This window comes from Camelus dromedarius, chromosome 9, assembly GCF_036321535.1.
Source record: "Camelus dromedarius isolate mCamDro1 chromosome 9, mCamDro1.pat, whole genome shotgun sequence".
NCBI classification, from domain to species: Eukaryota; Metazoa; Chordata; class Mammalia; order Artiodactyla; family Camelidae; genus Camelus; species Camelus dromedarius.
Genome location: NC_087444.1, coordinates 63,202,618 through 63,220,103, shown reverse-complemented (window position 1 = coordinate 63,220,103; position 17,486 = coordinate 63,202,618). Strand labels below are relative to the sequence as shown.

The window sequence follows — 17,486 nt, the reverse complement described above, 5'->3', positions numbered from 1 at the left end:
AACAAGAAGATCATGGGGGGCAGGGTTGGATTTTAGAAGGGCCACCAAAAAGGTGGGAGTGGATGTCTGTCAGGACCTGGTATGGGCCGGGCAGGCCCTGGGGAAGCCCCAGCACGCAGCTGATCCTATGGGGCACGGGGAAGTTCAGGGAGGCCCAGGAGGACATTAACCACCCAGAGTCACACAGCTGGTAGGTTCCTAGTGTGGGGCCTGAACCACCTGGACAGTCCCCAAACCCTCCTGCCTAGCCTGCCTGGGTGGTACCCACTGATGACATAGAAGACACGCCTTCAAAGTTGCCTGGAGGGTGAGGAGCTATCCTCCACCTGATTACCTGACCCAGAACCCAGGAACCAGCCTGACTCGCTCCACCCTGTCCCCCTCCTGTCCTCGAAGTTAGAGGAGACAGCAAAACTTAGAACTGACTGTCCTCCCCAGTGGGCCCAGCCCCAACCAGACGGTCATCTGTCGCATGGCCCCTGATGGCCATTGCCACCTCCCAGCCCTGCTCCTGCCTTACCTCCTCCTGACTGACCGGCAGTGCCCCCAAACAGAACTGCCAGAGCCTGCTGGCTGTGCCCAGAAGACTTTCAAGAAGTTTTGGTGGCCACTTTGCTGTGCCTTCATCTGACCATGACACCCCTGTTCTTTGTGCCCTGCTTCCTTGCAACTTGGGGCACTGGTCTGCGCTCAGGCCTGCCTCTCCCGGTCACCCCTCATGGACAGGTCCGAAGTCTGGCCACTTGTCTGTCCTCTGTGATCACCCATCTCTGTGGATGGAACTGAACTTTCCAAAGAAGAAGACCCAGCTCAGAGACCCCAGATAGGCCCCCGGCGAGCTCCCAGTCCAGTGGTCTCCTGTTCCTGCTGTTTCCAAATCAACAGGCTGATAGCAGCTACACTAACCTCATCTCTCTCTGGTGGCTTGACACTAGGGTGAGCCCTCACTTTGCTTCTTCTTGCACTTTACTCAGAAAGACCCCTCCAAATCTTTGGGATCCTTGAATGTCTGGAAACTCAGTACTGGGGAACTCTCCACAAGAGGTGACATAAGCTTACAGGATGTTTTGGTTCCAGCTAACACCAGGCCACCTACCCACAGCTTCACGGTGCAGTCATAGGAGCCACTGAGGAGCTTTGTGTCATCCACACAAAAGTGACAGGAACTCACAATGTGCTGGTGTCCCTTCATAATTTTAAACGGGACCTGAAAAAGGAATAGACTGAATAAGTCCAGCAGATGACAGAATACCAGGTTGATGTTTTAAAAGTCAATAATATTTCTATACAATTGGAATGAACAATCCAGAAAAAAAATTAAGAAAAAAAAAACGTGCATTTATAAAAGCATAGGAATAAATTTAGCAAAAAAGCATAAAACTTATACTCTGAAAATTAGCAAACGTTGTTAAAATAAATTTTAAAAGACTTAAATAAATGGAAAGGCATCCCATGTTCATGGATTAGCAGACTTACTATTCTTATGAAACTACCCTCCAAAATGATCTAAAGATTCAACACTGTCCCTTCAAAATCCCAACAGACTTCTTTTCCAAAACTGACAAGCTGATCCTAAAATGTATATGGAAACTCAAGGAAAGCAGAATAGCCAAAACAATCTTGAAAAAGAACGAAGGTAGAGGACTCACAATTCCCAATTTTAAAACAATTTTCAAAACATACAAAGAGACAGTAATCAAGACTGTGTAGTACTGACATAAGGATAGACATATAGATCGATGGAATAGGATTGAGAATCTAGAAATAAGCACTCACATTTTTGATCACCTGATTTTCAACAAGAGTGCCAAGATAATTAAAAAGGGAAAGAAAAATCTTTTCAACAAGGCTTGCTGGGACAAGTGAATATCCACATGCAAAAGAATGAAGTGGGACCCTTCCCTCATACCACACACAAAAATTAATTCAAAAATGGATCAAAGACCTAAGTGTGAGAGTCAAAACAACAAGACCCTTAGAAGAAAACACGGGTGTAGATCTTTGTGAGTTTGCACTAGGCAGTGGCTTCTGAGATGTGACAACAGAGGTACTAAAGCAGCAAGAACAGCAACAGCAGCAGTGACACACTGAACATTATCAAAATTAAAACCTTTTGTGCTTCAAAGGACGCCATCGAGAAAGTGAAAAAACAACCGGCCCAATGCAAGAAGAAGGTTGCATATCATATATCAGGTAAGGGACTCGTATCTAGAATATATTTTAAAAACTCTTAAAACTCAACAATAAAGAAACAAACAACCCCATTTAAAAGTAAGCAAAAGATGATGTGACGTTCACAATCCAAAGGCACAGGTTCACCAAAAGATGGAGACCTAATCATACGAATGCTACAGGATGCTTCTCCTCCTCCTGCACCTTACGATCACATTACTAAAGGCTGATTTACAGCAGATCCTTTTAGCCAGTACATTACATCTGGCTTTCAAGAAAAAAATTACAAGAAATTCTAAGAAGCAGAAAACACACTTTGAAGAGGCAGCACAAACATAACATCAAAACCAGGCTCAGATACGGCTGGGATGCTGGAATTATCAGACCAGGAATTTTTAAACAACCATGATTAATAGGCTAAGGGCTCTAATGAATGAAGTAGGCAGTTATGCAAGAACTCATGGACAATATCAGCAGAGGGGTGAAAATTCTAAGAAGGAATCAAAAAGACATGCTAAGGATCAAAAACACTGTGACAGAAATGAAGAATATCTTTCATGGGCTTATTATTAAACTAAACATGGCTGAGGAAAGAATCTCTGAGATTGAGGATGTATCAATAGAAAACTTCAAAACTGAAAAGCAAGCAGAAATAAGACTGGAAAAAAAAAAAAAAACCAGAACAGAATATCCAAGAACTATGGGACAACTATAGAAGTACTCATATGTGTGTGGGGGTTGGGGGTATGGCTCAAGTGGTAGAGCGCATGCTTAGCAAGCATGAGGTCTTGGGTTCAATCCCCAGTACCTCTGTTAAAAAGCAAATAAACCTAGTTATCTCCCCTCTTTGCCAAAATAAAATAATACAATAATAAATAAAAATTTTTTTCAAAGTACACACATGCATAATGAGAATACTGGAAGAAGAGGAAAAGGAACGGGAAAAAATATTTGAAACAATAATGATTGAGAGTGGGAGGGTATAGCTCAGTGGTAGAGTGCATGCCTAGCATGCACAAGGTGCTGGGTTCAATCCCCAGATCCTTCACTAAAAATAAATAAATAAACCTAATTACTCTCAACACCAAAAATAAAAGTTTTTTTTAAAGCTTTAAAAAAGATAAAATTTAAAGAAATACTAAAAAAAAAAAAAAAAGATTGCCAACTTTCCCCAAATTAATTTCAAATACTAAACCATAGGTCCAGGAAGTTCAGAGAACACCAAACAGGATATAAGCAAAAAATTTTAAATCTACACATTTTTAGGGATATCATTTTAAAGCTACAGAAAGTCAAAGAAGCCAAGAGGGAAAAACACCTTACCTACTGAGGAGCAAAGATAAGCCTGGCATCCAACTTCTCCTCAGAAACCAGATAAGTAAGAAGCGACTGAAATAATTTAAGAATTGAGAGGAAAAAATTACCAACCTAGAAATGTGTACCTTATGAAATTATCCATCAAAAGTGAAGGAGAAATAAAGAATTTCTCAAATGAAAATGGACGAAACTTGTTACCAGTAGCCCTACACTGTAATAAATCCTAAAAGTTCTTTGGAGAGAAGGGAAATCATATAGGTTAGAAAATCAGAACTACATTAAGAAAGGAAGAACACCAAAACAGAAACAAAACTTTGAATCATTCTTATTCTTAACTGATCTAACAGAAAACATTTCAAAATAATAATAGTAAATACATACATATGTGTGTGTGTCTGTGTGTGTGTGTGTGTCTGTGTGTGTGTGTGTGTGTGTGTGTGTATGTGTATGGCAGCAATAATACAAGGGACAGGAGGAAGGTATTAGAAATATTTTGTTATTTAAGGTATGACACTACCCATTAAGACGCCGTGTAGGGCTATTTGAAAGTGGACTTGAATTAACTATAAATGCATATTGCAAACTCTTGGGCAACCATTTTAAAAAGTAAAAAAAGAGGTACATTTGATACACTAAGAAAGGAGAGAAAATGGGATCACATAGAATTCTCAATTAAAACTGCAAAAGGCAGAAGGAGACTAGAAGACAAAATAAGAACAAAAAACAGTGGCAACAAATAGAAAACAGTAACAAACATGGTAGATATTAATCCAACTATATCAAAGATAGCTTTGAATGGTCTAAATGTATCAATTAAAATACAGAGATTGTCAAGAGTGGATCAAAAAACAAGATCCACATATGAGTACTTCTGTAGTTGTCCAATAGTTCTTGGATATTCTGTTCTGGGTTTTTTGTTGTTTTTTTTTTTTCAGTCTTATTTCTGCTTGCTTTTCAGTTTTGAAGTTTTCTATTGATACATCCTCAATCTCAGAGAGTCTTTCCTCAGCCATGTTTAGTTTAATAATAAGCCGATTGTGTGAGCAGACATTGTATGATTTCTGTTCTTTTAAATTTGTTAGGTGTATTTTATAGCCTAGAATGTGGTCTGTATTGGTGAATGTTCCATATGAGTTTGAGAAGAGTATGTATTCTGCTCTTGTTGGATGAAATAGTCCGTAGACGTCCGTTATATCCTGTTGATTGATGATGCTGTTGAGTTCCACTATATTCTTACTAAATTTCTGTCTGTTGCATCTGTCCATTTCCCATAGAGGGTGTTAAAGTCTCCAACTATGATAGTGGACTCATCTAATTCTCTTTGCAATTTTGTTAGTTTTTGTCTCATGTAGTTTGATGTTCTGGTGTTCTACACATACGCGTTAAGGATTATTATGTCTTCTTGGACCACTGCCCTTCTTATCATAATGTAATTTCCCTCTTTAGCCTTGATAAATTTTCTTGCTGTGAAGTCGGCTCTGTCTGAAATTAATATAGCTACTGTTGCATTCTTTTGATAGTGTTAGTAGGGTGTATTCTTCTTCATCCATTTACTTTCTAAAATAATTTTTAACTGAAGTATAGTTGATTGACAATGTCGTGTTAGTTTCTGGTGTACAGCAAAGTGATTCTGTTTTATGTATATTTATATATCCTTTTGTATATTCTTTTCCATTATGATGTATTACAGGATTTTGAACATAGTTCCCTGTGCTATAGAGTAGGACTTTGTTATTTCATCTATTTACTTTTTTTGTCTGTTTGTTTTTTTTTAAATTGAAGCATAGTCAGTTTACAATGTTGTGTTAATTCTTCCATTTACTTTTTTTTATTATTAAAGTACAGTCAATTACAATTTGCCAATTTCTGGTGTACAGCACAATGTCCCTTTTCCATTTACTTTTAATCTGTATGTGCCTTTATGTCTGGCTCTTTGAAAATATCAATAAAATTGATAAGCCTCTAGCCAGGCTAACCAAGAAAGAGAGAGGAGACAGATTATTAACATTAACAGATTATTAACCAGCGGTGGGAGGGGTCCAGGATGTAGGTGTGCTGTCAAGAAAAAGAATGTTGCCTGCTATCCCAGTTCTACAAGGATCAAGACTTTAACCACAGCAGCCGCTGACTGACAGTGCGCCTGAGGGGAATTCAGGATGGAGAAAAACAGGGAGCATTCTGAGCTTTGAACATAGTGACCTCTAGATAGTCAAGATATACAGCAATGGAAAATTTCAATGACCCCAGGTTCCTGCATCTTCCCATATATAGAAAAGCACTAAAATCATTAACTTGAGATGTCTATTCTTTGTAATTTTTTTTATGTTAACTATACATTTTTCCTAGAAGAAAAGTTCATGTAAATCCTGGCTCCTCCCTTAACTCTTAGAAGCAGTTCTTCAGAGCTATTCTGAGAGCCTGTCTCCCAAGCTACAGTCCCCAGTAAGGTCCCAGAATAAAACTTTCAACTCTTACGTTGTCCTTTTTTTTTTTCCCAGTTGACAGTGCTGGATTGTGGGAATGTGAGGGGATGTGGGACAGAGAAACGCAGGGTTTGGGACTCTGCTGCCAGACAGTGGCCCCACAGATGCGGGAACTCTGGATGCAGTGACCAGGTGGGGTAAGGCGCGCTCAGCAGGAGGTACAGGGATGAGAGGAGGTGGAGGTCCAGTGTGGAAGGGTGGCTGCGGGTTGTGGCGACCGCTGGGGTGTGCGAGCTCACACAGGTGTGAGGATGCGGGATGTGATAGAGTGTCCGCCTCCAGGGAGCTCGGAGAGGTGGGACCGGGACTAGGCCGACTCTACGCAGGAGGCGGAGCACAGGGCTGCTAGGGGGCGCCGGCAAACCGAGCCAGACGCGGGGCGGGGCCTGGCGGCAAGCGGCCGGGGTGGGGGGCACCCCGCGGTTCCCAGGACAGGACCGAAGCAGCGGTCCGTGTCGCGCTCCACAGGCAAAGCCCGTGCCCTGGTGCCGGGGCAGCTACCTCCGCCTCTAGGCAAAACTCTCCGGCTTTCGTTCTCCTTGTCATCACAAAAGCAGAACTATATTATGGGAAAACTAGCAGCAAGAGCAGGGAATCCCACCACCCGCTTCAGGACCTTTCTAGGTCCTCCTTTCAGATTTTCTGCGCAGAGTACTTTCGGGGTCCATTCAGGAGAGAGACCCCCAACTAGGAGCCGTGGAGAGAAGTTCCACATACAGTATATCCTCCGAGACCCTGACAAAAATGGCATATATCGGACAGTCTTTTTATTTATTTATTTATTTATTTATTTATTTATTTATTTATTTATTTTTGAGAATAGTAAAGGAGTGTATTAGGTTACACTGCCAAAGACAACAGCGGGTCACACAGAGGAGAGGTGCCTCCGTGAGCCCGCAGCCCTACTTTTGTAAACAAAACAAAACAAAACAGCGAGCTCTTTTAAAGCTATCTGTAGTGTACCACTTGTTCTACAAGTGTGCCCGAGCGCCTCCCTGGCCGGGCTTGATCGAGGCGCTGCGGTGCAGCGGGAACCTGGAGCACAGACAGACTCCAGCCCCGGAGGGCGCCAGGCGGGCGGGCGGGACCGCGGGGCATGAACCGGCTCCTGCCTGCAGGGGGACGAGGGTGGGAGGTGCGCCCGGCCACCCACAGGCGGCACGAGGTGCCAGGTCAGGGCCAGAGCCCTGGAAGAGCCAGGTGAGCGCTGCTTTAGACGGAGGGCAAGGAGACCCCCACCCCGCACCCCGCTGGGTGGGGAACAGTGAGGACCCCGGAGACCAGACAGGATTGAAGGCCAGCAAGTCAGAGGGAAGAGGAGAGAGAGACAAGCCAGAGCCGAAGTGGCCTGGAGGGTCATGGTCAGGTCTCCGGACTTCCTCTTCAAGGTGCCAGGAAGCCAGGGAGAGGTTTTGAGCCCATTATTTTAAAACACATTCTTGTGCGTGTGCATTATTTAACACCAAGGACAAAGCTTATCATTTAGCAAAGCATCTCAAAGATTGTGATGAAGTCATCTGGAACATTATTATTCTTGCATTGTGCACCTTCATTTCAAACGATCATTTGTTAACATGTTCTACACCGCGTTAACTTTACTGTACAAACATCTCCAAAGTGGACTGTTTTCAACCACAGCTTCCCTCTGTTTATTCTAAATTGCTTTCTCTTACTGAATTTCTTATTTTTAGAATCCTTAATTCTGATTTTTTGTTGTTTGCCAGAGTGCTCCCTTCTCTCTCTCTTTCTCTCTCTTTTTTTTTTTATGAGGGGGAGGTAATTGAGTTTATTTATTTATATTTGGAGGCAGTACTGATTGAACCCAGGACCTTGATGCATGCTAAGCATGCCCTCTAGCCTTGAGCTATACCCTCTCCCACCAGGTTGCTCCCTTGAGTAACTTTTTCCTCAAAGAGAGGCATCCTTTCTGAGTCTTTGCAGCTCTGAAGAAAATGTCTTTCTATTGGCTTTATTAGGGACCAGCAGTTTGAACAGGTAGACAACACTTAGGTCACACCCTTTCCTCCCAGAAAAAAAACCTTCTCAACTTCTGCCAACCTCATGGATCATAAAAACCTCAGGCCAGCGCAGGAGGAGATAGCTCAGTGGTAGACTGTATACTTAGCATGCATAAGGTACTGTGTTGAATCCCCAGTACTTCAATTAAATAAATAAATAAATAAATAAATAAACCTAGTTACCTCCCCATCCCTGGAAAAAAAAAAAACTGAGGCCAAAAAAAATCGTAAGTCACCTTAATGTCCATGTGTCAGAGACTGGTTAAATACACCCTGGGGGGATGACCAGCCAGTGGAATGCTCTCCGTAAAAAAGAACAAGAAAGCTGCTTCTTTACTGATTCGGAAAGATCTTCAAAATAAGTTAAAAAATTAAAAACCAGGTGCAGAAAAGGTCTAAGGTATGCTTCCATTTGTATATAAAAAAGGGAGGGGGTAGAATTTACATGTATGCACTGATACGTGCATAAAGTATCTCTAAGGATATAGAAGAAACTAGAAACATTTGTTGCTTCTGTAGAAGGAAAGGGGGTTGCTGGGGGGGCGCAGGAGTGCTAGGGAGACTCTTACTTGTAAAAACAAACCTTTTTTTGTAAAAACAAACAAAACTAACAAATCTATTGAATTTGGATCTTGGGGGTGTTCTATGGAGAATGGAAATAAAATACAACTCCTATGCTCTTATTCAATTTTACTTAAAAATCAGAATAAATATCACCAATAAAAGCATGCCAAGAGCTGACACACACTGCTTTCTCTTCAAACAGATTTCCTCGTGGAGAACCCAATGTCCTCCTGCAGGGGCTGGCAGCTACAGTCCCAGTTGTGGACTCTGCTCCGAGGTCCTCTGGCAGCTGGAGAAGCCACCATCGCGTTCTGATCCCAGGCTTTTCCATCTGCACTGGGGACAGCCTCGCTCCTCTCCTTGCAGTGCAGGTATTCACCACCTGCAGGTTCTGTTTCCCTCCAGTCTGGCATTGAACTTGACCATCTCTTTCCATATGAGCCCAGGGAGATTTTCTTGTTTCCTTCCTCCCCCTGCTCCCTCTCTTTCCCTCTCCAACACTTCTCATATGTATTTTGGTTCTTCTGGATCTTCCCTACATCCCCCTTTTCTCTCATAATTATTGTTCCTTTATATTTTTTTCTCTGAGTTATCAGAGAATCCCATAAACTTGTTTCTAATTTTAAAACCTCCATGGAAGACTTTGGTTTGAAAATTCTCTTTTCATTCCCAACAATTCTCTCTGTTCACAGGTTATTTGCTCTTCCCAGCCACCAGCCTTCGTTTTATCTCAAGTATCACTGAGAATACAATAGTGTTGTTAGGTTTTTATTTTTGTATTTTATGACTGTTATTCTAGGTTTTCTGTTGCTTCTGGTGCTCTGCCTCACGGGCGACAGGGCTCCTTCGCTGACGCTGGGGCATGTACTTGGGAGTGTAACCACGGGGACGTCTGGGAGGCTCATCCAGGGCCCACAGGGTCTGGGTTGGGACAGGGTCCCTACTGAAAACGCCATCCTCCTCACCAAGGATGGTTTCCCCAGAGACTATAGCGAGGACCCGAGGCCACCTGGCCTCTCCTCCAGCTGCCCCTACCCCTGCAGCCACTTTGCTCACTAGGTGTGCCTCAGGCAGGGGACTGGGCCCAGGTCCTAGCAAGCCAGATGGTTCCCTCCCAGGTCCCCCACTGGCTCTTGAGCCCTCCCCACGTTTTGGAAACAAGCCCCACCCCCTCCCCTTGGAGGCGGTTCTGACCTTGGAGAGGGGCTCGTGGTCACCCCAAGACGTCTTCTCACCCTGGAGCTTCTCCGACATAGCTTGATTTTCAGGCTGTGCTGAGTCACTGCCCAAGGCCAGGGGGTTAAGTGAGGCCAGCTGCCGGCCCCGCTTCGCCTCCGAGAGCGACAGCTTGAAGTGGCCATAGGCCCTGACCAGGGTCACCCAGGGCACCTTGCGGGGCTGATGCACGCCGTCGCGGGTAAGGACGAAGGACAGCTGCACGTCACTTCTCTGGAGCACTGTCTTCCCGCCCTCATTCTGGGCTTTTGCGGAGCTGGGGGTGTCCTGCGGCTGGGAGGCCATCTCAGATCCCCTGCCTGCCCCTGAACGGTGAAGCCGCGTGCCCACGCCCCTGCGCCCCCGTGCCCCGCCTTGGGACGCATGCGCCCTGCCTGGGCCTGGCGATCTCCTCTCAATGCGCAGCGCCGTTACCCACCGGAAATGTGGGCTTCGAGTTCAAGGCACAAAAGGAATGAGGCCAAGAGTGTGAAACTGGCGGCCCATCCCCTAGTCTTCCTGGCTCCCCTTCCTAGGACGATCTGTGTGTCCTCTACCTGTGTAGGGGCTCCTGGCCAACCCACTTCATGTCCACCGCAGAGAAGTGGTCCACAAGTTATAGAATGTGCCCTGGGTTAATTAAGATGCAGCTGTTAGGGGCTGGGACACACAATACTTAAGAGCATGAGGGAAATATCTGTCACAGCGCCAATGAGAATATCAGAGAGCAAAATGTCACCTCCAGTTGCGTAGCAGCTCCAATGCTAGAAAGACTGCATGGAATTATTCCCAAGTAGCAAAGGTTGTCATCTCCACGTGGTGGAAGTAGAAGTGATTTTCTTCCTTCTCATTTAATTCCTTCCTTCCTTCCTTCATAATTTAAATGGATATACCCACTTTGGGAAACAATTTGGTAGTATTTATTCATTCTAAATGTTCATTCCCTACAGATTTATGCTATATAAAATTGTGTTATTTATAATTAAAATGTGAAACAAAACGTGTGTGTACCTGTGTGTGTGTGTGGTTGGGCAAAAAAGTCTTGAAAGTTACAAAGCGACTGACGCCAGAGGTTACTGTGGAGATAAGAGAGGTTTGGGGAACTGGTCAAGGGCCACTTTCAGCTTTATCTTTCTATGATGTTAGTTTGATAATGTAAAAAAAACCCCTGCACTTCACTTTTTCCAAAGGTCTCCTCAGTGCAGATGAGGCAGCCTCAGGGCAGGAACCCAGAGCTGCAGAGCAGGGACCCAGGGCTGCAGAGCAGGCCCAAACTCCTGCTCTTGGTCTCTGTGCTTTTCTCAGACACTTTGGTGACATCTACCCTGAGAGGCTGGGGCTGCCTGCCAGGATCCTGGTGCCACACGGGGCTCCAGGTCACCAGCATCAACCACCAGAGGGAGGAACCATGCACCCCAGGAAAACGGCAGGAGTGGGAAAGCGGCCACCTCCGTCTCACTCAAGTCCTCAAGTAAGTCCGACTGTCCTTATCTGGACTCAGCTTTCTTCACAACAGAACCCAAGAAAAGCCTTCACTTTTCTTTTTTAAAGTTTCAGGAAATGAAAAATCAAGAAGAAAATGAAAAATTCCATTTTAATTAAACTGTACAGTCTGAATTTTTTCCTCTGACACTAACTGAGGTTAAAAATAGAAATCAATTTCTGCAACCTTCCAAGGCAGGCTTTGAAATGTCAAGGTTTTAAAAAATTGTTTTACAGCATGAATTTACATATAAATATAATCTGTACAATGTATTAACTGAGCAGTCAATGAGCTTCCATCCTGGAGGAGATCTGGTATCGGCACAGGCCAGGGTAGAATTCAATTACTGCCTCCTAAGTGGGAGATGCTTCAGCCTGGAAAAGAAAATAAGAGAAGGAAAGTTAAACGCAAACTGGAAAACCAGACAGCTTGGTTAGGGCCAAGAATGCTAGGCCTCTCCCTGCGCCAAAGTGCCACAAAATACAGAGAGGATGACCACACAGCATGAAAGAAAGCACCACTTAATCTGCATTCTTAAAATTCTGTTCCCCTCAAAACACACATAGAGACTCACTCACATCTCATATTAAGACCCATTTATTAAAAAAAAGCAAGTTCTAGTCCTGGTTTCACTCACCTATCTCATGTATACCTTTGGGAAGGTATACGTGAAAAAAGAAAAGAAAAAAAACAAAAACAAAAACAAAGAGCATGTTTCCTCCAGGACCAAAAGCTCCCAAGCTGTCAGTCTGCAGTCTCAGCTTTGTGCACACAAGAATGTTCATGGCGCCTCCACTCATCAGGTACGGCTGGGTCAACTGGCTCTAGACCCTTGCCCTAAGGCCCCAGAGTGGAAAAACAAATGTCTCCAACTACGGAATAAATGAATACTCTGTGGTGTATCCCACAAAGGAATTCTCCACGGCAATGAGGAGGAACCAGGGGCTGCTGCTATGACAGTACGGAGGAATCTCACAAGCCAGATGCAGCAGAGTTCATGGTACATGGTTCCTTTAAATAAATCCCAAACACAGGCAAGAATAATCAGCGGTGAGGGAAGCCAGAGAGTGGTTGCCTCTGGGGGTGGAGGTGGGGGTAGGGATGGTAAGTGGGAGGAGGCTTCTGGGATGCTGGTTTATTCCTTGATCTAGTATATTCAGGTAGCGAGACTGCATGGGGCCATGAACTTACGATGGGAGTGCACTAAAGAGTGTGCTAACTGTATGCCTCCATGTCTGTGAAACTCTAGAATGGGCAAAGCTAACTTACAGGGACAAGATGCAGACCAGTGTCTCCTGGGGAGGGGCTGGAGGGGGCAGGCTGCAGTTCCAACCAGAACCAGGTTGTAATGTCACTGAAACAAAGCATCAGGGGCCCTGGCCAAGAGTAAGATCCAGCCAGGTGCTTCTGTTCAACAAAGACCGTTAAAAACCATACGACAGGTAATAGGCTAAAACACAAAAGATAAATGTACAGAATTATTATTGTTTTAATTCTTAAAAATCAGTAAAACAGTACCTAAAAACCAGTGAAACAACCTCACAGAAAACAAGACATGTGCAAAGGACATGAGCACATTATTCACAAAAAAAGCCCCTGGCAGAGGCTGAGATACACAGGCCGCTCAGCCTCATTCCTGACCTGGGAAACACCACGAAGACGAGATGCCATCTTCACCTGTCACGCTGACAAACATCTCTGTACTGTGTGCAACTGATAATAAAGTGCTTTCAGAATTTTTGTTTGTTTAGAGTTTCTTTTTTCTTTTTTTTCCCCTTAATGGAGGCACTAGGGATGAAACCCAGCACCTCGTGCATATCAAGCACACACTCTAGCACTGAGCTATAACCACCATTCCCTTTCATAATTTAAATGGATATACCCATTTTGGGAAACAATTTGGTAGTATTTATTCATTCTAAATGTTCATTCCCTACAGGTTTATGCTACATAAAATTGTATTATTTATAATTAAAATGTGAAACAAAATGTGTGTGTGTGTGTGTGCAAAAAAAAATCTTGAAAGTTACAAAGCAACTGATGCCAGAGGTTACTGTGGAGAGAAGAGGGGTCTGGGGAACTGGTCAAGGGCCACTTTCAGCTTTATCTGTAAGATTTGATTTTTCACAGTAATATATTTACGTATTACTTATGCAATCTAAAGTTAACTTTTAAAGAAGCTGAGTTAATACACAAATGTATCATTTCTGACATTTGCCTCTAAGCAAACACATCAAGATTTCAGGGAGCCTCTGAGAGGTTTCTGAAAGCCCGCTGTCTCCCGTCACCTACCGTCTCAGCAGCTCCTGGGGTGACAGGTCTGCAGTCCCTTCCCCCTCACTCTCGCTGTCACTGCTGTCCGTGCTCTCAGAACTACTGCTTTTCTCTGACTTTCTGCTCTTTTGCTTGCTTTTGTGTTTGTGCTTCCGGTGTTTCTTTTTCTGAAAATAAATGAATAAATACACAAATAAATAAGGGGAACAAATGGGTGGTTCCCTCCCTAATTCAGCACAATGACAGGCTAATGAGGCATTTGGTGACTGGAGTCTTTCCAAAACAAAAACGGAGAAGCCCACTGGGGGGAGCTTTAGCCCAGCATGGGACAGACCAGGACACATGGCTGTGCACACACTCCACTGTGCCCACGCTCACAGAACTCATCCTCCAGCGACGGACACAGCAGAACCAAGCAGGCGTAGGCAGGACCCCACTGGGACACCTCATCCAGGGTGACCCTGCCACCTCCCACAAATCTGCTTGCTCCATTTTGTTGGGTGTGTGTGATAAACAACATACGAGGATGGCCAGCTCCTTGGAAAAGCACAAGGAAGAAACTGGTAAAAGGTCAGAGAACAGCACACATGCTGGTGAGAAACAAATGAGTGTGGTTTTCAAACCTGTCAGCACCGGTTTTCTCCCTTTCCCTGCAGGAGAACTTCCCTCATCTTCCATCCCCAAGAATCCTTTTTCTGGTAGCCAAAAATGGAGCTGTTTCTAATCAACTCTACCGGGTTCCCAGCACTAACATTCACCGAATTAAAAGCCGGTGCCATAGAAGAAGACATGGATGTGGAGACGGGATGGCAACAGTGTCCCTCAAGCGTCCATCACTTCGAATGGCAAGTTACAGACCCAAATCTCTATTTGTAATGGTGCCAAAGTAGTTGAGAAATGTTCCAACTAATACCTTCATTTAATACTGAATGATAATTGATACTGTTTTATTATTTAATAACCATTACTCTAAAATATTTAAATGTCCTTTTCCCCTACTTTATAATGTTCACAAAAAATGTTTAAAGAACAACTGAATAAATTAAAATATTCTGTCTGAAAGAAGGTGGTTTTTCTGAAAATCGAGGGGTTTACATTGAATATCAACATTTCTGTCAAGGTGTAGAGAGACCTGTGTGTCCCATCCTGGCCACAAGATACTCTTCCACTGGCTTCGTCAGCCACTCCTGGGGACTTGTCTGGATGACAGAAGCAGGGGCAGCGGACCCCACACACTGATCCCCGCACACCCAGAAGTTACTCACCTTCTCTTTCTTCCGTCTGTGCTCTTTCTTGGTCTTGTGTTTTTCTTTGTTCTTTTTATGTTTCTCTTTTTGGGGTACCTCAGGTTTCTGGCGAGCATCTGAAACACAAATGTAATCAAGACGTGAACTGGAGACCACAGGGGAAAAGAAAGGCTAAGTTACTGAACCAGGAATCTGACGTTTACCATTAAAGCAGAACTCCTGCTCTGCCTCACTGATCAACAAGCAGATTAGCACTGTCACTGTGCAGCTCTATATTTAGAAACTGCCAGAAACCTCAACCTAAGACCTGTGTGATCCAACTGGTATCTGGCCAAAATCTTATCTGTCAGATGAAGATAGAGCCAGAGCAGAATGCCTACAAGCCTTTTGAAATTTAACATCCTCAGGTAAACGCAGAGACAGACCAGGACTGTCACCAGCTCTGTGATCTTTTGCATGCTGCTAACCCTCTCCACGTCTGCTTTCCCGTCTAAAACATGGGGACAGAGAGAACCCCTATCCTCTTAGGGACCCAGAGAGGATGAGCTGGGACTCTACACATGAATCCCACAGCCCAGAATCTGGCACAGAAATATCAGCTCCTCTCACACTGTCCTCTCTTTACACAAGTACATTTTACATGCATTTTCCTTACAAGTGGAAACACTAAAAATACTAGCGTCAAAACAACATACTGTAGGTAATCCTTAAAAATGACTAAGCAAGTTGCATGTGTCTAAATTCTCTACCTCCAAATTCTGACCAAGACATTTTCACAGGTCATTAATTTCCAGGTAGTGAAACCAGCAAAAAAAAGTCATTTATAGTAGAAATAGTGTTAAATCCTTAAATCAACTTTTTTCTACCTAAAGAAAAATTCCAAGGTTTTCGGAAGTGTGGATTATTTTCCAAACCCAGTTAACAGATGACTGCAATTTTCTAGCCCTATTGTTTGGTCAGATATTTCAAAATTTGACCCTCCTCAAAGTTGGTTTTGTTTTTTTTAAATGCTTGTTTTTGGAAAACGATTTCCCTTTAATAACCCACAGACCAAATTAAGTTATTAACTATTACAAAGGTATCGAGGACGGTCTGGGAAATGGGCATAAATAACAGCTTTCAAGGGCTGACACACTTATTTTAAACTAAAGGTCTAAAGCAAATGAGAAATACATTCACTGCAACTTTTCAAAACTTACTACTTTTTACTCTTCTCTGCTTTTTATCCATTTCTTTGAATGTTGGGCTAATTAACCAAACCAATATTTATATGTGGTCACTACGGGAAACTTTAGAGTAGATAAGAGAATTTTATGTCATTTATATATCTGGGCCATGTTATTAGATATTTGTTAACTCAGCTTTCAAAGAGATAATAAACCAGTCTAAATGTTTTAACATGAAATGACAATTTAAACTGGCACTGAACGATATGTTACCTGAAAAAATATAAAACATATTATGAAAGGAAAAAAGTTATTAACAGATATTGGGGGAGGAGGATGAGCTGTATTTACTTCTGAAATGATTAGTTTTATTTTATTTGCTATGTGAGCCAAATATAGGAAAGTCTCAGGATAGCCTTCTCCCTACAATTCCTGCCCCATCTTTGTGTCTTAGATTTTTACTTTTTTATTTCTGTAAGTGACAAAATCTGAGATACTCAGGACCCTATCTGTTAAAAAGAAAAAAAAAATTAAAGGTCTCTCAGGCTGTAAAGCAACAATTATCATTTAGGTATGAGGTGGAAGCAATGATTTTTCAAATGTGTCTGAGAACAGGTAAGCTAGGATATATTTGGTCGGCCTCGTGTTGGATTATGTCTGTGGACAGAATGACCCGGTTCGGGCTGTCTTATCTCAGGGGAGACTGGTGCCCACACAAACGGACGACGCAAGGAGCTCTGGACTCACTGGGGCAGAAGACGGGAGGCAGCCGCGGGCCAAACTCTTCTGCATCGACCTGCATCTTCTGAATCGGGAAGAAAGGTGCGGGCTCCTGGGGAGCTGGCTCAGTAGCTGAAAGACACCAGGGTACTGATTTTATCTATGTGCCAGACGTGAATGTGTTGGAGTCTTCAGTTAATGTCTGTGGCCACCAGATAGCGTGTGCTTTTCTTCACCATTTTGCTTAACTAGCTCACGACCTGACTGTCAATCTCAGAGACATCTGAGCTGGGAAGTCAGTCACACAAGGGCACTGGGGACTGTCCCCGGGGGTGGCACACACTCCGCATCACCTGAGGCCTAAAAGGTTGAAACGCATCTTCGAGGAAGGGCCGTCTGAAGAGAATAGAGACTTACAAACAAGCAGGATGTATGTAAGACTATGTCCTAGCTCAGAAGGCTTCACTTCACTCAAAATGAATTATCAAAGAGGGAAAAAATAGAATATATGTAAACAAATGATCATATTCACATTAATAATCTCCTTTTTTAAAATAAATGATTAGGTCTTCAGATAGAAGAGATAAAGTCTGGGAAAATATGCACTAAAAGCATTAACGGTGGTTATCTCTGGGACGTGGGATTCAGAAAGTCTTAAGTTTTCTATATTTCTGTATTTTTAAACTTTTCAAGTAATTATATGACTTTGTAATGAAAAACAGGTTGTGTTTTTTCCCCCATGGAGAAGAGAAATAGGCTGATATTTGCCATCACTGAAAAACAAACAATACTTTATACATCTATGTAAGGCCCTCAAAAGTTATAGC

General features: G+C 43.3%; 2 protein-coding genes across 3 annotated transcripts in view; both read right to left on the bottom strand.

Annotated features, from left to right (window-relative positions):
* WDR88 (WD repeat domain 88) overlaps window positions 1–10,075 on the bottom strand; it is a 35,492-nt gene extending 25,417 nt beyond the window's left edge. The window contains exons 1-2 of the mRNA XM_010989135.3: window positions 9,749–10,075; window positions 1,097–1,207 (exon numbers count right to left, since the gene is read on the bottom strand). Of these exons, the coding sequence (XP_010987437.1) occupies window positions 1,097–1,207; window positions 9,749–10,075 (438 nt within the window). The remainder of the gene's footprint in view (window positions 1–1,096; window positions 1,208–9,748) is intronic.
* A 1,270-nt stretch (window positions 10,076–11,345) lies between these two features.
* GPATCH1 (G-patch domain containing 1) overlaps window positions 11,346–17,486 on the bottom strand; it is a 33,056-nt gene continuing 26,915 nt past the window's right edge. For both annotated transcript variants that reach the window (XM_031458570.2, XM_010989113.3), the window contains exons 17-20: window positions 16,687–16,791; window positions 14,792–14,889; window positions 13,545–13,693; window positions 11,346–11,626 (exon numbers count right to left, since the gene is read on the bottom strand). In XM_031458570.2, the coding sequence (XP_031314430.1) occupies window positions 11,596–11,626; window positions 13,545–13,693; window positions 14,792–14,889; window positions 16,687–16,791 (383 nt within the window). In that variant the 3' untranslated portion in view covers window positions 11,346–11,595. The remainder of the gene's footprint in view (window positions 11,627–13,544; window positions 13,694–14,791; window positions 14,890–16,686; window positions 16,792–17,486) is intronic.